Genomic DNA, 21,583 nt, shown 5'->3' with positions numbered 1-21,583 from the left:
TACTCGTGATTCCACCGTTCTCCAAACATTTTCCATAGATAATCAGTGGCTCGTGAAGCGTCGATCAGCTTCATCGTTTCCGAGATGCTCTTCCCAGGACGCTGGGATATAACAATCTGCCCTTGTCAAAGGGCATTATGTCATGTGGATTTCGCCACTTGCGGACCGTATCGTAGCTGCAATAATTCCTTATTCGTTCCTCCTCCGTTTGCACACTTTTCTTATTGCGGCACGCGCCTGCAACTCCGCCAGACGGCATCCAATGTCACAGAAGACAGCGGTCACGATGCATTGGCACATCATTGCAAGTCCACAATCTTAACCACTTCTCGGCGACTTCCAGTATCTTTGTACCGCGGAGGCATTACGCCCAACGGTTTATTTCTCTAGAGTTTTATTTTCATTATAAACATTTGACAAACACCGTGACTGCAAGACAACTTCATGAGTAGTGTCTGATACTTTTCTGGATAACGACTATATCACTCATGATACAAAGTAATATGTCATGGAACATTAACAACTGAAGCAGAGAAAATATTACGAAAAATAGGGGATGAGAAAGAAAACGAAACTAATACAATGCATAATACTATGCTAGTGATAGCTTCAGATGTAGATGTTCGAACTCTAGAGATGGGAGAAGTTTTTATCACTAGTATTTCGCCCTCCAGTGAGAAAAACAGTAACTTATCGCTCCTGATAACAAAACTGTACAACAGCGTCTTGACTAATATCTCAGACCTCTCCGTAGTGTCTCATCCAGTGGCAGAGTATGACGGTGATGATCTATCGACGGATGTTGACATTTATCTCAGTGGCGCTGTACGGGAATAGGTGGCTTCCTTCTGCCACTGATTTTCATCCTGTTCCTTTCTTTCAGTTCCATAATCAACCGCAACACACTAACATGGCACTACACTGCACAAGCACTCACGATAGTGATTAACACGATAATGTTTCACTGTTTCACGTCTTATTCACCATCGACAGGTGAGATGCAGACAGCGTTGAATCGTTGTAGTGGGATGTTTCACATTAGTATGATCAGTAATGGGAACAACAATTAAATCAGACCAGCGAAATCGTTAGCAAAGCGGTTGACACTTACGAGACAGGATCCTATAACTACTAACTAATAAGGAAACGGAGCTCGATTCTCCATATGAGTTGCCGCTCGCTACTTGCTAAACACTTTCCATCCTACCAGGAAGTTAGTGTTCAGGAAAATGCCCCATATTAGCTGTATTATACAGCCCTCCAAGGAAATGCTATTTGGGTAATTTCCCCATCCTTTATATTCCATACTTTATGTAAGAGAAAAAATCGAAATGATCGTATGGCATTATTGGCCATGAGACCACATCTGCTCTAGTCTTTCTATTTGACGCCTCTTCGGTGACTTCCACATCTTTGTTATGAAGATGAGATGGGAGTGTTAGTACAACACAAACACCGAGTACTCGAACAACAACAATATATATATCCTACGTGGCCAGGAATCGAAGCCGGGACCCTCCTGATCTAGAGGCAACGTTGGTAACTACTTTCTTTCGTTTTTCAACTAACTAGACCAGGAGCTGCAGTGAAAGAGTATTTGCCACGCAGGGGCTGATGTTCAATGTCTCGTTGAGATCTAGTTCCTCAGAGGCGAAGAAATATGCCAAATGGCCGACTACCGGGGAAGGACCATCTTGCTGGGGTAGGAAGCGTCTGTTGCCACTTTTTCGCATTTGCGAATTAGATTTAAATTTTTAAAAACTCCACCTTCTGCTAAACGAATCGATTGCGCAGGAGGAACTTTTCGTAAAATGATTTGGGCTAATGTCTGACATAGGTAGGGTGAACAAGTGGAGCGAAGAAGGGTAGCTACGGGTTAGAATCCTGTCAACATCAAGGCGCAGAACACTAGCTTTGACAAAAAAAATGCAGTTGGGCAATCGGTCGTCTAAGGAGCCATCTAGGCTATCAGCTAGAATGGTTAAAAGATGTGAACGACAGTAAAAACGGTCTAAAGAGGATATGAACCCCATTCCTTCAAATACCAATCTACAGGATGAAGTGGAACTTCACCGACAAAATTTCGTTGGCTGTTCAGGAATATTTGATCAGTATCTTGGTGTAATAGACCCGTGGTTTCCTGGTGCTGGTTACAGTTTAAGTGCATTTCATTTTATTTCTTAGCTCTGTTTATCTTTGAACCAGAACTGCATTGAATATGTTTGCACAATAAACGAAATGTGGACGGTATACCCTTTGTGTCTTGTTGGCAGATAAACAGATTAACTCGTTCTGTTCTCTCACGCTACGTGCTGTTGACAACAGTAATCCCTCCACTGCACTTCGCCTCTCAAGCTTGCCTCCAGTACTGCACGGTTCTGTCTTAGGTTTGTTTTTCAGGCAGTGCGAGTTATGGACTACGTTGACAGTGATACACGGTAGTATGGATAGCTTTAATGGTGAAGAGTTGGCCGATATACATCTTCTGTGTGGTATCGATAGCTACGATGCCACGGCGTAGGTTGGCACTATGACACCGACACCGACGACACCGCCCTCTAGCAGGCGCTGTCCAGATCTACGAGCTCCGCTCCAGATTCTCCCGACTTTGATCAAGAGGAGACGGCCGGGACACTTCGCTTCAGCTTTGCTTCAAATACTTTGCTCTGCTTACGACGGGTTTAAGGCTTCGCACCTCATTACAAAATTATGTATGCCCTGTATATATTCATGCACCAGTGAACCACTTTTACTTTGTTGCAGTACCGACATCCATTACCTTCTCCTGCTCCTACACACTTCCTTCATTCGGTCAACCTTTCAGTTTTCAGGAGCAGACCCACGCACCGCTTTCCAGGCTGGTTACAAAATTCTGTATAGGTTCACTGAATGCAGTAGAAGTGTAACATCTGACCTGAGCTGTTGCAGAAGCAATAGCATCTTCAACTTCCGCAGCTCTTCATAAGTAAACTTATCAATACTTCTGTGTAACTCAGTTACCGTACAGGTAAAACTGCCGAGAAGACAGACCCTGGCACAGCCGAGCAGTACTGAATACAGGTTTTGAGGCGAAGAGTGGAGTATTACCGCTGTCAGCAGAAAATACCGTCAGTGGATGAAACAAGTTTGTTTCCAGACAAGAAGCGCAGCCCATTCCGTCAACATCTGCTGTCGTGTGAAACCCAGCTCGCGCTATTCGTCCACGAGACTCAGAGGGCCATAGACACGGGTTCCCAGGTAGATGCCGTGTTTCTTGACTTCCGCAAGGCGTTCGATACAGTTCCCCACAGTCGTTTAATGAACAAAGTAAGAGCATATGGACTATCAGACCAATTGTGTGATTGGATTGAAGAGTTCCTAGATAACAGAACGCAGCATGTCGTTCTCAATGGAGAGAAGTCTTCCGATGTAAGAGTGATTTCAGGTGTGCCGCAGGGGAGTGTCATAGGACCGTTGCTATTCACAATATACATAAATGACCTTGTGGATGACATCGGAAGTTCACTGAGGCTTTTTGTAGATGATGCTGTGGTGTATCGAGAGGTTGTAACAATGGAAAATTGTACTGAAATGCAGGAGGATCTGCAGCGAATTGACGCATTGTGCAGGGAATGACAATTGAATCTCAATGTAGACAAGTGTAATGTGCTGCGAATACATAGAAAGAAATATCCCTTATCACTTAGCTACAAAATAGCAGGTCAGCAACTGGAAGCAGTTAATTCCATAAATTATCTGGGAGTACGCATTAAGAGTGATTTAAAATGGAATGATCACATGAAGTTGATCGTCGGTAAAGCAGATGCCAGACTGAGATTCATTGGAAGAATACTAAGGAAATGCAACCGGAAAAGAAAGGAAGTAGGTTACAGTAAACTTGTTCGCACACTGCCTGAATACTGCTCACCTGTGTGGGATCCGTACCAGATAGGGTTGATAGAAGCGATAGAGAAGATCCAACGGAGAGCAGCGCGCTTCGTTACAGGATCATTTAGTAATCGCGAAAGCGTTACGGAGATGATAGATAAACTCCAGTGGAAGACTCTGCAGGAGAGACGCTCAGTAGCTCGGTACGGGCTTTTGTTAAAGTTTTGAGAACATACCTTCACCGAGGAGTCAAGCAATATATTGCTCCCTCCTACGTATATCTCGCTAAGAGACCATGAGGATAAAATCAGAGAGATTAGAGCCCACACAGAAGCATACCGACAATCCTTCTTTCCACGAACAATACGAGACTGGAATAGAAGGGAGAACCGATAGAGGTACTCAATGTACCCTCCGCCACACATCGCCAGGAGGCTTGCGGAGTATGGATGTAGATGTAGATGTAGATATTTCGAATAACGAGCTATCGGAGAGCACGGGTGCAGTACACCAAAATACCCAGAAAATATCACGGAACACACTTCGAAAATTTGCCGGTGGAGTTCTCCCCCTGTAGAGTCTTAGCCACTGTTCCACACAGCTCCGTGCAGTCCTTGTCAACCTGTTACTACCGCTGTTCTGTCGTTGGCCCATGTCGCTCGATCGTCTTCAGTGCGAAGGCAGGGTGGTGAAGCGGTAGCGCAAGTTCTCGGAGGAGAGCGAGTTAGCGATGAGGAGGCAGCAGCCTTACCGGCGACGGCGAGGAGAGCGGCGACGGCGGCGGCGCTACGGCGGCAGAGCGGCATGCTGGATGGCTCATGGGGCACTGGTGGGTGGCTGCGGCGCGGCGGGCGCCCAGCCCGGGCCGCGCTCAGGGTCGCCGAGTCTCTCTCTCTCTCTTCCTTCTCTCTGCCTTCGCCCCTCCTGGCGCCTGATTTTTTTTTTATTCCTGTTGTTGTTTGCCACGAGAGAGGGCTCGTGCATGCCGATGGGACGGATCAGCACAGTTGTCCACCCACAGAATGACAACGTCAGTAGGGCTGCATCACTTTTGCTGCATTAGTAGCTCGCATTTCCCGTTTGTGAGAAGATAACAGATGCGAAGGAATTGCTCTTTCCGTACAAACGTCTGAACAGATATCGGGTGAATTCTTTTTAAGCAGTTATCCGTGGCTCTTGTCGAATGACGTAGGGGAGTTCTAGCGAAGATAGTTGCGGATATCCTCTGATCTTACCAGGAGGCAACATTTCTGTATATCTGGAATTTATTGGTATGCGTTTTTGGATAGTCATTGTTTATGAAGAAGCATTGTTGGTGTAGGTACATTTTTTAAGTTACTTTTAAAATCAAAAGTCTTAATATACGTAGCATGACCAAGATCAATGGAGAAATGAATCGCCGGCCGCTGTGAGGCGAGCGGTTCTAGGCACTTCAGTCCAGAACCACGCTGCTGCTACGGTCGCAGATTCGAATCCTGCCTCGGGCATTGATGTGTGTGATGTCCTTAGGTTAATTAGGTTTAATTAGTTCTAAGTCGAGGGGACTGATGACCTCAGATGAAAAGTCCCATAGTGCTTAGAGCCATTTGAACCATTTGAGAGACGAATCCATAAGAAACGTATATAGGGTGTCCCAGGAGGAATGTCACTACACAGGGATATGACAGCAACGATCGTTAGAAGCAAAGTGTCTACTAAAAATGGGCTCTAAATGCATACCTTTAGCAATGGCTCTGAGCACTATGGGACTTAACATCTGAGGTCATCAGTCCCCTATAACTTAGATCTACTTAAACCTAACTAACCTAAGGACATCACACACATCCATGCCCGAGGCAGGATTCGAACCTGCGACCGTAGCGGTCGCGCGGTTCCAGACTGTAGTGCCTAGAATCGCTCGGCCACCCCGGCCGACCATACCTTTAAGATCTATGAGGACATCTTCTTTGATGCCGTGAAACAAATCTCTTCTATTACAAGAAACCATCAACTGTGCAAAGGAAAAAGGCAATTAAATTTTGTGAGTGACCGGAACTCGAAACCGGAATTTCCACTTTAAGCTAGTGGCCGCCTTAGGCGTTAGGCTATCCGTGCACGGCCGGCGCTACAGTCTGGAGCCGCGCGATCGCTACGGTCGCAGGTTCGAATCCTTCCTCGGGCATGGATGTGTGTGATGTCCTTAGGTTAGTTAGGTATAAGTAGTCCTAAGTTCTAGGGGACTGGTGACCTCAGAAGTTAAGTCCCATAGTGCTCAGAGCCATTTGAACCATTTTTCTATCCGTGCACGACTCACGGCCGCACCCAAACTTCCATACGACCTCGTTCCTGCGTCACAACCTGTACTCTCACACACATTATGTAATTCACGTACAAGGGAAGACATTTTGATTGAAAGTCGCTGCCTGATATCGGCGGACAAATACGACACTGCAGTGACTGTGTTGTTAAGAAGAAAGGTGTACTGTCCCTTCGGACATGCATACACGTGCGTCTGAAGGAATATTACATCGCTCTTCTTAACAGCACGGACACTGCAATATCGCAGATCTCATTTACTGCAAGTTCTTTGCTTTCCCTACTCTGGCAAGAGATAGTGTGTGCCGAAATTAGAGAATAATGTCCAGTAAACATGGGCTTCATAAAGTGCATATTATGAGCACTTGCTCAGTAGAGGAAATGCGTTTCATAGTAGTGAAGATGAACAAGTGTTCATAGCTCTTCAGATATGCACTTTCGAGCCCATGTCTACTGGACATTTTGTTCTTGTTTTTGTCCGTACTGCCACCTCTCAAATTACGGAAAGCAAAGAGCTTGCTGTAGATGGTTTAAATGGCTCTGAGCACTATGGGACATAACTAGTAAGGTCATCAGTCCCCTAGAACTTAGAACTACTTAAACCTAACTAACCTAAGGACATCACACACATCCACGCCTGAGGCAGGATTCGAACGTTCGACCGTAGCGGTCGTGCGGTTCCTGACTGTAGCGCTCGCTGTGGAAGAGATTTGTTTCACGGCAGTGAAGATGAACAGCTCTTAAGGAACACATTTTGGAGCGCACGTTTGCTAGACTTTTCGGCTTTGAATCATCGTTCCTGTTATATTCCTGAGTACTGACCGTTTCTCCTGGGACACCCTGTATGAAGGGTGTATGATAATTAACATCGCGAACTGAGATGGATGAAACCTTACGATACTGTAGAAGCAAAAATGTCCCAGTAAACTTGAATCCGCTTACAAGCCCTGTGTGAGATAACTGTGGTCACAAATCACCACTTACTTTAGTCTGGCATATTACAAACCGGTTCTGGATGCAGATATAGGGGAATGGAGGATTAGATACAACCAAGAGCTTGAGGAATTATACCAGCAGCCCAACATAGCAGGAACTGTCAAAGCCAAACTAATGCAGTGGGCCGGCCATGTGGCCCGGATGGAGGATCACAGATGGCCTCGGAAGCTCCTGGATTTCACATCTACAGGAAAGAGACCGCTAGGGAGACCCAAGAAGCGTTGGAGGGATGGACTCCATGAAGATTTAAACCAAGTGTCAATAGATGTGAACGGATGGCGGATAGCAGCAATGGACAGAATACAGTGGAGGAGGAAACATGTAGATGCGTGTGGTCCACTGGGCCTGATCACGTAGTAGTAGTAGTAGTAGTTGTACGATAAATACGATAAAAATCGCAGCACCAAAAGTTAATGTTCAGTAATGAAATTTCGAGTATACATTTGTGTACATAACGTCACTGTTTAATGTAAGCGCAAGATAAGCAACTGCAAATATTAGTTGCGGGTACTTTAATAACCGGTGTAACCACCTGAATGTTAATTACAAGAATGCAAGTGTGTGTGTATTGTGTTTAAATGTTCAAATGTGTGTGAAATCCTATGGGACTTAACTGCTAAGGTCAGCAGTCCCTAAGCTTGCACAATACGTAACCTAAATTATCCTAAGGACAAACATACACACATGCCCGAGGGAGGACTCGAATCTCCGCCGGGACCAGCCGCACAGTCCATGACTGCAGCACCGGAGACCGCTCGGCTAATCCCGCGCGGCATGCAGTCTGTTGTACAGGCGCCACATGTCAGTTTGTGGGATGGAGTTCCACGTCTGTTGCACTGGGTCGGTCAGTACAGGGACGGTTAATGCTGTGTTTGGATGACGCTGAAGTTGTCGTCCGATTGTGTCCCATATGTGCTCGATTGGAGAGAGATCTGGTGATCGAGCAGACCAAGGCAACGTGTCGATACTCTGTAGAGCATGTTGGGTTACAAAAGCGGTATGTTGGGGGTGGGGGGCTTATCTTGTTGTAAAACACCCCATGGAATACTGTTTATGAATGACAGCACGACAGGTAGAATCACCAGACTGACGTACAAATTTGCAGTCAGTGTGTGTGGGATAATCACGAGAGTACTGCTGTCATATGAAATGGCACCCCAGACCAGGTGTAGGTCCAGAGTGTCTAGCGTGCAGACAGGTTGATTCTAGGTCCTTAACTGGCCTCCTTCTAACCAACACACGGCCACCTCTGGCACTGGGGCAGAGCCAGCTTTCATCAGAAAAGACAAAAAACCTCCACCCTGCCCTCCAGTGAACTCTCTCTTGGGTTTAGTGAAATGCACGTTACAGGCGTCTGGCTCGGAGCTGTCCTTGAAGTAACCGATTCATTATTTCACTGTGGTACCAACTGCTGCTCAGATGGCTTCTGCAGGTGCAATACGATGCGCCAGAGCCGTACGCCGAACACGATGGTCTTACCTCTCGGTAGTGTCAAGTGACCGTCCAGAGCCTAGTCTTCTTGCTACCGTACATTCCTGCGACCACCGCCGTCAGCAATCATGTACAGTGGCTACATTCCTGCCAAGTCTTTCTGCAGTACTGTATAAAGAACATCCAGCTTTTCATAGCCCTATTACACGACCTCGTTCAAACTCAGTAAGGTGTTGATAATGGCATCTCTGCAAAAGGCATTCTCGACTAACATCAACTCGCCCTGTCCAATCTCGAAGATAACTAACGCTCACGACCGTTACAGCGTGTGTTTAAATCAAACCTGAATTGCATTCATGTTGTGGTGCTATTAGCGCCACTCTTTTGCGACTTGTGCGAAACCTGAATGGGCATCATCAGTCGGATGTAGAAACACACCTACCAACTTTACTTTATGTCGCACAATTCCCTCTTGGGTTGCTATTTTTTCCGTCTGTTCATATTTGCAATGTTCACTTTTCGATAAATTTTTATCCAGTTTGGATTACCTAAAAAAGAAATGAAATTCTCCTTTACTTGGCATGATTGTAAATTTGGGAGCCCCAGTTCAGCGGCCGGCCGGAGTGGCCGAGAGGTTGTAGGCGCTACAGTCTGGAACCGCGCGACCGCTACGGTCGCAGGTTCGAGTCCTGCCTCGGGCATGGATGTGTGTAATGTCCTTAGGTTAGTTAGCTTTAAGTAGTTCTAAGTTCTAAGGGACTGATGACCTCAGAAGTTAAGTCCCATAGTGCTCAGAGCCATTTGAACCCAGTTCAACGTGAGAATACGGTTCAGGAATCGTCTCATAAGTGAAGAGACAGCCCTTCCATCGGTCAAGTTTGAATAAATGGAGCAGCGAATTGTTCAGTCTTGTCAGGCTTTACGAAATGATTTGGAAGTGACTGAAAGGATTCGTAACTCGCAGCAGGGACGAGTGCAGCATTGTATCCAAATCCGAATACGGTAGTAAAACACGTTCCTTTAACGACTGTGCTGTCCAGCCGTGTTTCGGTGAGCTAGTGCACATACAGCAGGTTGCGCATTCATTTCGCGCCACTCTTTAGTAGTATGACCTTCAGCGCCGTCTAAAAGGCACCAGAGGGAGTATTTATTTTTATTGTTCGGCCATCAGAAATGGCTAGGGGCCGTACTTGTTGTATGCGGACACAAGCTGAATTGGCCTTTGTCCAGAAACAGCCATAAGCTGCATCGGTCACGGTCGACGGGCTTCAGGCTGCCTCACTAACGAGGAGGACAGGCCAACTGCCACCGCCCGGTTTCCTGGGAACTTCGCTCGGTGAAAGAGGAGTGGAAGTAAACGAACACGGGTCTAGGCTTAGCCGCACACACTCAATCGCTTCTGAGAAAACGACGGTCAAAATTTTCGAGGTACTTGACGCGCCTTTTATAGCGCGGTGAAATCAGACTAAATGATTGTTCCGTTGTTAGCTTCGCGTCTTTTTAATTTTGGCCCCATATTCGAAACCCGATTATTTTTTCATTTATTTTATTTTATTTTTATTGTTTTCATTTATCTACCCAAGTTAGTAGAAGGTTACTATACAGATGTTTCTTATCAAATTATGGGATACAAGAACGTTGTAGTAGTTGTCAAATTGCAACTGGATTTTACAGTAAGTGTCACACATTTATTACATAACATAAACTGATCAACCAGGATATTATGACCAACGACCTAATATCGACATAAAGCCGTCCAGGTGATAGAGAAGCGTCACGTGGCGAGCAACGATTGATAGAGACATGCACGGTGCATGCAGCATCAGCGATGGTGCCGTCCGTGTGTAGAATTGGGACGGCGCACGATCTGTCTGAGTTTGACCGAGGGAACATTGTGACGACCCGGTGGCAAGGCACGGGTCTTTCGGAAACTGCACGACTTGTCCTGTGTTCGGGGAGTGCTGTGGTGAGTGCCTTCAACACATGGCGAAACCCAGGTGAAACCACGTCCAGACGTCTTGAGGTTCAAATGGTTCAAATGGCTCTGAGCACTATGGGAGTTAACATCTACGGTCATCAGTCCCCTAGAACTTAGAACTACTTAAACCTAACTAACCTAAGGACATCACACGACACCCAGTCATCACGAGGCAGAGAAAATCCCTGACTCCCCTGGGAATCGAACCCGGGAACCCGGGCGTGGGAAGCGAGAACGCTACCGCACGACCACGAGCTGCGGACGTCTTGAGGTTGGGCAGCTACTCCTGATTACAGACGTCGGACATCGTAGGCTAGGCGGACTGGTAAAACAGGACCGGCAGCGAACTGTGGTGGAAGTAACATCAGACTTTAATGCTGGCCAGAGCGCAAGTGTGTCTGAACACACAGTGCACCGAACACTCCTGACGGTAGGCCTACGCTGCCGAGTACCCATGCATGTAACGCGCTGCTTCCCGAGCGGGAAGGCGTGCCGGTCCCCGGCACGAATCCACCTGGCGGATCTGTGTCGAGGTCCGGTGTGTTGGCCAGCCTGTACACGGTTTTTAAGACAGTTTTCCATCTGCCTCAGAGAATGCAGGCTGGTTCCCCCTATACCGTCTCAATTACACTTCGTCGGCCATTGCTGCGCAAACACTGTCTCCATGTACGCGTGCACCATAATTCCTCTACCACCGAAACATTTGGGGTTACACTCGTCTGGTATGAGACGTTCCCGGAGAGGGGGGAGGGGGGGGGGGCGTCTACTGGGGGCCGAACCGCACAATAGCCCTGGGTTCGGTGTGGGGCGGCGGTGGGGTGGGTGGACTGCTGTGGCCCGTTGTGGGGTTGTGAACCACTGAGGGCTACGGCGGGACGAAGCCTCTCCTTCGTTTCTAGGTCCTCAAAAAAAAAAGTTCAAATGTGTGTGAAATCTTATGGGACTTAACTGCTAAGATCATCAGTCCCTAAGCTTACACACTAGTTATCGTAAATTATCCTAAGGACAAGCACACACACCCATGCCCGAGGGAGGACTCAAACCTCCGTCGGGACCAGCCGCACAGCCTATGACTGCAGCGCCTTAGACCGCTCGGCTAATCCCGCGCGGCGTCTAGGTCCTCAGTTCAGCATACAATACACCCATGCCTGTGGAATTTTAATGCCACGACATCTGCAACTACGACTGAAATGGGCATGTGACCATCAGCACTTGGCGTTGGCGCAGTGGCAGAGCGTAGCACGGTCTGATGAATCCCGATACCTACTTCTTCACGCAGACGGGAGGGCACCGATACATCCTCTTCCAGGGGAAAAGCTTCTTGACACCTCTACTACGGGACGGAGACAAGCTGGCGTCATCTCCATTGTGCTCTGGGAAACATTCACGTGGGCATCCATAACTCCAGTAGAGCTCGTGCAAGGCACCATGACGGCCAAAGAGTACTGTACACTGGTTGCAGAACACTTACATCTCTTTAGGACGTCATGTTTCCCGACGGCAGTGGCATTTTTCAGCAAGATAATGCGCCGTGTCACAAGGCCAGGATTGTGAGGCAGTGGTTCGAGAAACGCACTGTCAAGTTCCAGTTGATGTGCTGGCCCTTCTACTCGCCGTATCTGAGCCCGATCGAACACATCTGGAGTGTGACTGAACGTGGAGTTCGAACTCATCGCCCTCCTCTCGGAAATTACGGGAATTAGGCGATTTGTGTGTGCAGGTGTGGTGCCAACTCCCTCCAGTGACCTACCAAGGCCTCACTGCTTCCATGCCAAGAACTGTCGCCGCTGTTATCCGTGCTAGAGGTGGACATACAGGCTGTTAGGTAGCTGGCCATAATGCTCCGGCTGACCAGTGTGCACGTTTATGGTGTGTTGAAGGGTTACAATGTTTTTAAATTCTCACAATCTGGTATTTCATTCTCATATTAATGCTTATATTTTATTCATATGTTTTTCTGCATGAAGATTTGGTGCATTCCAGTGGATAATGCCGATCGTAGAAACATTCCAAACACAGATATTCCGAACACCACGAGCATCACGCGAAAGCAGGTTTGCCACAGAAACATTTCTTGGTATAAATCTCACTCTGGAAGGAAAGATATCGGGCGTCTGCAATAATTTCGCGGCAGACAGTGCATAACGGATCTTTTTTCCGAAAAATGGGGCTTACAACTGATTATGAATCGCCGGCCGTTGTGGCCTAGCGGTTCTAGTCGCTTCAGTCTGGAACCACGCGACCGCTTCGGTCGCGGGTTCGGATCCTGCCTCGGGCATGGATGTGTGTGATGTTCTTAGGTTAGGTAGGTTTAAGTAGTTCTAAGTTATGGAAATGGAAGAGGATGTAGATGAAGATGAAATGGGAGATAAGATACTGCGTGAAGAGTTTGACAGAGCACTGAAAGACCTGAGTCGAAACAAGGCCCCGGGAGTAGACAACATTCCATTAGAACTACTGATGGCCTTGGGAGAGCCAGTCATGACAAAACTCTACCATCTGGTGAGCAAGATGTATGAGACAGGCGAAATACCCACAGACTTCAAGAAGAATATAATAATTCCAATCCCAAAGAAAGCAGGTGTTGACAGATGTGAAAATTACCGAACTATCAGTTTAATAAGTCACAGCTGCAAAATACTAACGCGAATTCTTTACAGACGAATGGATAAACTGGTAGAAGCGGACCTCGGGGAAGATCAGTTTGGATTCCGCAGAAATGTTGGAACACGTGAGGCAATACTAACCTTACGACTTATCTTAGAAGAAAGATTAAGAAAAGGCAAACCTATGTTTCTAGCATTTGTAGACTTAGAGAAAGCTTTTGACATCGTTAACTGGAATACTCTCTTTCAAATTCTGAAGGTGGCAGGGGTGAAATACAGGGAGCGAAAGGCTATTTACAATTTGTACAGAAACCAGATGGCAGTTATAAGAGTCGAGGGGCATGAAAGGGAAGCAGTGGTTGGGAAGGGAGTAAGACAGGGTTGTAGCCTCTCCCCGATGTTATTCAATCTGTATATTGAGCAAGCAGTAAAGGAAACAACAGAAAAGTTCGGAGTAGGTATTAAAGTCCATGGAGAAGAAATAAAAACTTTGAGGTTCGCTGATGACATTGTAATTCTGTCAGAGACAGCAAAGGACTTGGAAGAGCAGTTGAACGGAATGGACAGTGTCTTGAAAGGAGGATATAAGATGAACATCAACAAAAGCAAAACGAGGATAATGGAATGTAGTCAAATTAAATCGGGTGATGCTGAGGGGATTAGATTAGGAAATGAGACACTTAAAGTAGTAAAGGAGTTTTGCTATTTAGGGAGTAAAATAACTGATGATGGTCGAAGTAGAGAGGATATAAAATGTAGACTGGCAATGGCAAGGAAATCGTTTCTGAAGAAAAGGAATTTGTTAACATCGAGTATAGATTTAAGTGTCAGGAAGTCGTTTCTGAAAATATTTGTATGGAGTGTAGCCATGTATGGAAGTGAAACATGGACGATAACCAGTTTGGACAAGAAGAGAATAGAAGCTTTCGAAATGTGGTGCTACAGAAGAATGCTGAAGATAAGGTGGGTAGATCACGTATCTAATGAGGAGGTATTGAATAGGATTGGGGAGAAGAGAAGTTTGTGGCACAACTTGACTAGAAGAAGGGATCGGTTGGTAGGACATGTTTTGAGGCATCAAGGGATCACAAATTTAGCATTGGAGGGCAGCGTGGAGGGTAAAAATCGTAGAGGGAGACCAAGAGATGAATACACTAAGCAGATTCAGAAGGATGTAGGTTGCAGTAGGTACTGGGAGATGAAGAAGCTTGCACAGGATAGAGTAGCATGGAGAGCTGCATCAAACCAGTCTCAGGACTGAAGTCCACAACAACAACAACAAGTTCTAGGGGACTGATGACCTGAGATGTTAAGTCCAATAGTGCTCAGAGCCATTTGAACCCTCTGATTATGAATCAAGATACACCACAGGAATTTCACCAAAAACCATGTCAAATACTTTCCTCTTTTTTTAAATTCATTCATCTGACGTACGATTAGCAGACGAATAAGTGCTGCATTATGTAAATCTATATCGGAAAATATTCGTGTAGTAATCTTCTACAGACATGGGTGTACAAATGAAAAACAAAAATATAAATAATAATCGGGTTTCGAACACGGTTCGCAAAATTAAAAAGTCGCGCAGCTAAGCAGAGACACGTGTTTGCTTATTTTGACCACTCTTTCAGTGAAAGAAGTTTGTGGGAGATCGGGATTACTTATCTTTCCGTGTCCTACTCGTAAGCTGCAGCAACTTTGCGGCAACACTGGCGAACACTGCGACACACTGACAACATCGATGACACTGCGTCTTCAGAAGCGCAACATATGACCGATTTGTCCCCACCGGAGGGAGCGTGGCGGACAGTGGTGGGCTCGCGTATCTCTGGGCGGAGGGCGAAAGTCGGAACTGGCGGCGCGACTGCTCCCTTAACGCCTAGGCGACAGGTATGCGGAGCTACTCAGTGTCGAGATAATACGTCATATCCAGCACGGGGTGTATCGCCTGTTTGGCCATTGCACAACCACATAGGTTGGGTTCGTTTGTCATTCGGAACTACAAAGTTAGGCGGTTAGTGAAGTCTTTCAAGGAAATAGCAGACAGATCAAGGGAGAAGACTAATGTGCACATGGTATGCTTGCCGAGAGGTCTCTGCCGGCAGCTATTGAACACAAAAAGTGGCTCATATCGGCACGGATGACGCTTGGCGCCTTGGTTCTGAGGCCATCCTCGGTTCCTTTACACAGTTGGCTGAACAAGTGTGGGCAGCTGGCCTCGCTTGCACAGTGGACACACGGATCTCTCTTACTATTTTGCAGCATCGTATCCAGAAACGATAGCTGGCATTCGGTTAGTTGCCTAGAAGAAGAACTAATTCAGAGGCTCAGACGATTCTGCATCGATCTCGGGTGCAAATTTCTCGACCTACACAATCGGGTGGTGAACTGTGGGGCCCCACTCAATAACTTAGGTGTGCGCTACAAAAGGGAAGCGGTTACACGGGCAGCACAGTCAGTGTGATTTGCTCAGTGGGGTGTTTAAGTCGGAGCAAACCCTGCTTAGGGGCGGTGATGAAGCGCCAACCGAGAAGGAAGAAAGATCAGCCACATAACATTCATATGTCAATTTTCGTCTTTACGGTCGGAAAGAGAAAATGGTAGTATAATTTTCTGAAGGAGTATCCATGGTAAGGGCTCCAAATTAGAGTAATTACTAAAGGTAATAGAGCCAGCGTTGTATTAGGGGCAGAAAACTGTTGAAACGAGAAGTGAATAATAACCACGTTCAAAATACAGATTGGAATGTTTGCCGCAAGACTATACTACAAGTCAGTAGTTCAAAATGGCTCTGAGCACTATGGGACTTATCATCTGAGGTCATCAGTCCCCTAGAACTTAGAACTACTTAAACCTAACTAACTTAAGGACATAACACACATCCATGCCCGAGGCAGGATTCGGCCACTCCGGCCGGCAAGTCAGTAGTGAAGAAGTGCTTATTGATATAAAGAATCTAATTAAAGTTTTAAGAGAACCAGAATGTGAAATAATCTGGGTAAAGGTAAGCACCAAAGGTGTGTCAAACTTGGTAATCGGCTGCTTTTATTAGCCCCCCCCCCCTGCCCCCCGTCGCCCCCCGCCCCTCCCTGAGAAACAGTAGTTACAGAGACAACTTAGAGAAGATCGAAAGCAAGTTTTCTGATCATGTCACAGTAACAGGGGCAGGCTATCAGTTTGCCAGCTATAGAATGAGAGAGTCGTGCTATTAGAACTGGTATCACAGTCAGGTATCCGTGTGAGATTCATCTGAATGTCTTCTCTGAAAATTACTTCAAGCAAGTAAAGGCGAGGTTAGTGGTTTGGCCCTCCTACTAAATAATAGATCCAAACTTTTTGAATCATGTAATGTATAGGTGGACATCGGTGATCATAAGGCTACTGTAGCATCACTGACTACAGGTGTTACACGACATTTTAACAGAAAAAGATAAATATTTTTGACTACCAGGAGTGATAGGAAACAAAATGACTTCAATATCAAACATTCAGCTCTGAGGTCGGAGACGTAAGGCAAAAACGGAGGACATTCAGAGGCTCTGTACCATTCACCTTAGACCGGCATGCGCCGAGCAAGGTTGTGAGAGACGGCAAAGACCAAACATGGTACAAGAGTTATGTTACAATGTTGCTACGAAAGCAAATGCCGCTTAACTACATATTAAAGGGAAGTGGAAGTCTAGTTGATAAACAAAAGCTGAAATAAGCTTACAAGAGGATAATGAGGACAACGCGACAACTGTTCAGCGAATTGAAAAGCAAAAAGTTTTGCAAAGCAGTCCGACTAAAAGTCCTAAGAAGTTTGGTTTGACGTAAAGTCAGTAATTGGACCGCAGTCATCTATTCAGTCGCTAAGTGGCTATAATGGTACCGAAACGGAAGATGAGAGTAAGAAGGCCGAAGGACTGAATTCAATATTTCGATATTGTTTTGCTACCCAGGATCGTAACATCGTACGAATATCGAAATGGCAGATATTGAAATATCCGATCGCGGAACAGAAAAATAATTACAATCGCCTAGTAGTGGAAAAGCGTCAGGACCATATGATATAAGATTCAACGATTGTGCGAGAGAACTTGCTCCCTTTCTGGCAGCAGTTTCTCGTAGTTCACTGCAGCAACGAAGGGTACCTAGCAACTGGAAGAAAGCACATGTCACTCCCATTATCAAGAAGCTTGCCGACGATGCTGTAGTGTTCGGTAAGGTGTCGAAGTTGAGTGATTGTAGGAAGCTACCGGAAGACTTAGACAAAATTTCTAGTTGGTCTGATGAATAGCAGCTAGCTCTAAATGTGGAAAAATGCAAGTTAATGCGGATGTGTAGGAAGAACAAACCTGTAATGTTCGGATACCGTATTACTAGTGTTCTGCTTGACATAGTCAAATCGTTTAAGTGTCTAGGCGTAATGTTGCAGATCGATGTGAAATGGAACGAGCACGTGAAAACTGTGGTAGGGAAGACGAATGGTCGACTTCGGTTTACTGGGAGAATTTTGGGAAAGAATGGTTCACCTGTAAAGGAGACCACATATAGGATGTTGGTGCGATCTATTCTTGATTACTGTGCGAGTGTTTGGGATCCATACCACATCGGATTGAAGGAAGACATCGAATCAATTCAGAGGTGGACTGCTAGATTTGTTACCGGTAGGTTCGAACAATAAGTAAATGTTACTAAGATGCTTTGGGACCTCAAATGGAAATCTCCGAAGGGAAGGCGACGTTTAGAGAACCGAAATCTGAACGCCGGCCGGGGTGACCGAACTGTTCTAGACGCTTCAGTCCGGAACCGCGCAACTGCTACGGTCGCAGGTTCGAATCCTGCCTCGGGCATGGATGTGTGTGATGCCCTTAGGTTAGTTAGGTTTAAGTAGTTCTAAGTTCTAGGGGACTGATGATCTCAGACGTTAAGTCCCATAGTGCTCAGAGCCATCTGAACCATTTATTTGAAATCTGAATCTGATAGCCGAACGATTCTACTGCCGCCAACATGCATTGCATGTAAGGACCACGAAGATAAGACACAAGAAAAATAGGGCTCATATGGAGGCGTATATACATTTGTGGAACAGGAAAGGAAATGACTAATGGTGGTACAGGGTACCCTCGGCCATGTGCCGTGCGGTGGCTTACAGAGTATCTATGCAGATGTAGATGTAGATATATGCATACAATTATGAATCTATATATCTTACGTCAGCCAGTTGTAGCATTATGTAACATGTTTTATGCACAAAAATCTGCAGACAAAAATCTTTCTAATCATAGTTCGCTCTGTTCTTCCGCAAGATTAAGAGCGTCGTTGACAAAGACGACCAGCTTAATGGAGTGTTTCAGAGTTTCGGAAGGCATTCAATACAGTTACACACTGCCGCTTAGTGAAAAAAAAAGAGCTTTCCAAGTATCGATACAGATTTTGTGACTAGATTCAGGACTTTCTAAGAGAGAGAACTCTGTATGTTTCTCTTAGTGGAATGAAATCGACAAATGTAAATGTCTCAGAATGAATTTATACTCTGCAGCAGAGTGTGCGCTGATTTGAAACTTCATAGCGGATTGAATCTGTGTGCCGGACTGGGACTCGAATCTGGGACTTCTGCCTTTCGTGGACAAGTGCTCTACCGACTGAGGTATCCGAACACGACTCACGAGGGGTCTTCACAGCTTTACTTCCGCCAGTACCTCGTCTCCTACGGTGCAAACTTCACAGAAGTTCCTCTCTTCCAAGAGTGCTGGCCCCACAACGTACGCAGGAGAACTTTATAAAGTTTGGAAGGTAGGAAATGAGGTACTAGCGAAAATAGGTGAGGACGGTTCTTGAGTTTTGGTCGGATAGCTCGGTAAGTAAAGCACTCAGCCGCGAAAAGTAGAGGTCCCAGGTTCAAGTCCCACGCGACACACTGTTTCAATCTGCCATGACGTTTCAGATGTAAAAGTAATTACTGGAGTACTCCATAGGAGTGTTATAGGGCCATTACTGTTTACAATTCATATATAAAAGATCTAGCGGCTAACGTCAGAAACTCCATGAGGCGTTTTGCAGACGATGCTATTGTTTACGAGAAGTAAAGCCTCTGGCGTAATATAAGAAGACTTGTCGAGAATCCAAGCTTCGTCTGGTGACTGACAGCTGACACTAAACGTGCCATATTGAGCGTAAATAGGCGACGAGATCCATCACTGCTCTGGCCGAAGCTCGTGGTCTAGCGTTGCTGCCTCTGGATCATGGAGTCCCGGGTTCGATTCCCGGCCGGCTCGGGAATTTTCTGTGCCCAGGGACTGGGTGTTTGTGTTGTCCTCAACATTTCATCATCATCATCATCATCATCATTCGCGACAGTGGCTAGATTGGAAACTGTGAGGACGGCTCTTGAGTTTTGGTCGGATAGCTCGGTAAGTAAAGCACTCAGCCGCGAAAAGTAAAGGTCCCAGGTTCAAGTCCCACGCGTCACACTGTTTCAATCTGCCATGACGTTTCAGATGTAAAAGTAATTACTGGAGTATTACATAGGAGTATTATAGGGCCATTACTGTTTACAATTCATATATAAAAGATCTAGCGGCTAACGTCAGAAACTCCATGAGGCGTTTTGCAGACGATGCTATTGTTTACGAGAAGTAAAGCCTCTGGCGTAATATAAGAAGACTTGTCGAGAATCCATGGTTCGTCTGGTGACTGACAGCTGACACTAAACGTGCCATATTGAGCGTAAATAGGCGACGAGATCCATCACTGTTCTGGCCGAAGCTCGTGGTCTAGCGTTGCTGCCTCTGGATCATGGAGTCCCGGGTTCGATTCCCGGCCGGCTTGGGAATTTTCTGTGCCCAGGGACTGGGTGTTTGTGTTGTCCTCAACATTTCATCATCATCATCATCATCATCATCATCATTCGCGACAGTGGCTAGATTGGACTGTGAAAGAAAGTAGCACGTTTAAAAATTGTGACTTTGTCTGGGCACTGATGACCACGCGGTTGTCGCCCCACAAACCAAACATTATCATCATCATTATCGTCATCATCATCACCGTTCTACTGCGCTGTTGGCGAAAACTCGCTCTAAACAGTGTCAACCGTAAGATACCTAGGAGTAAGCGTCTGTAGCCATCTATATTGGAATAACCTCATAACTTTAGCTGTTGGAAAAGCAGATACCAGGCTGTGATTCACTGGAAGAATGGTAGGAAAATGTTATTCACCGACGAAAGAAATGGCTCTAAAAACAATTGTTCGATCGGTTCTTGAGCACAGTACTTCAGACTGGGACCGTTATCAAAATGGTTCAAATGGCTCTGAGCACTATGGGACTTAACAGCTATGGTCATCAGTCCCCTAGAACTTAGAACTACTTAAACCTAACTAACCTAAGGACAGCACACAACACCCAGCCATCACGAGGCAGAGAAAATCCCTGACCCCGCCGGGAATCGAACCCGGGAACCCGGGCGTGGGAAGCGAGAACGCTACCGCACGACCACGAGATGCGGGCTGGACCGTTATCAAGTAGGATTAACAGAAGAGATGGAGAAGATACAACGAAGTGCTGCACGTTTCTTCACGGGATGGTATAGTCGGCCCGAGAACGTTATGGCAAAAAAAAAGAACAACATCTTTCTGAAGGAAATTTAATGTAATTATGTTTTGTACTGAGATTGTTTTCGCTAGAGACAGTAGTTTCGGAGTTACTAAAGAAAAACGAACAAAAGTCCCTTCAAATGCAGCCCCCACCGGTCAGGATTTCTAGTATGTTGTTCATGATGCTGCTTCCTACCACTGTCCAAAAATTTGCGGCTGGACGAACTATTTCCCACATTCGACTATTCCCTGTCTTCATTGAGTGGCCTTATTATGCCACTGGCTTTGTCAAGACCTTACAAACTGTAAAATTTACCTAATTTTCTGTAAATTTTACGCCGGCCGCGGTGGTCTCGCGGTTCTAGGCGCTCAGTCTGGAGCTGCGCGTCTGCTACGGTCGCAGGTTCGAATCCTGCCTCGGGCATGGATGTGTGTGATGTCCTTAGGTTAGTTAGGTTTAAGTAGTTCTAAGTTCTAGGGGACTGATGACCACAGAAGTTAAGTCCCATAGTGCTCAGAGCCATTTGAACCATTTTAAGTTCTAGGGGACTGATGACCACTGATGTTAAGTCCCATAGTGCTCAGAGCCATTTTTTTTGTAAATTTTACCTAATAGTTTCGTGAGTTTTAACAACATAAAATAAACAATTACATCGCTGTATAAGTGTGGCCCTCTGACTAAGAAACTACTATGCTTACAAGGATTAAGTTTGGATCGAACTGTCAACGTAATCAGTTTTAGCGTAACGTTTACAAAAGTCGTTTTTCGTCGATTATCCTCACAGGCACGTTTAAATTGATAATGTTAACGAAGTAGCTGACTGCTGGTGGCGT

At 46.0% G+C, this 21,583-nt stretch overlaps 1 protein-coding gene across 1 annotated transcript in view; it reads right to left on the bottom strand.

The window, feature by feature from the left end:
- LOC124615987 (ejaculatory bulb-specific protein 3-like) overlaps positions 1–4,712 on the bottom strand; it is a 53,373-nt gene extending 48,661 nt beyond the window's left edge. The window contains exon 1 of the mRNA XM_047144197.1: positions 4,619–4,712. Within this exon, the coding sequence (XP_047000153.1) occupies positions 4,619–4,673 (55 nt within the window). The 5' untranslated portion in view covers positions 4,674–4,712. The remainder of the gene's footprint in view (positions 1–4,618) is intronic.
- Between the last annotated feature and the right edge of the window lie 16,871 nt (positions 4,713–21,583).

The sequence above is a fragment of the Schistocerca americana genome, chromosome 5 (genome assembly GCF_021461395.2).
Source record: "Schistocerca americana isolate TAMUIC-IGC-003095 chromosome 5, iqSchAmer2.1, whole genome shotgun sequence".
NCBI lineage: Eukaryota > Metazoa > Arthropoda > Insecta > Orthoptera > Acrididae > Schistocerca > Schistocerca americana.
This window is presented reverse-complemented; position numbering and strand designations above follow the sequence as displayed.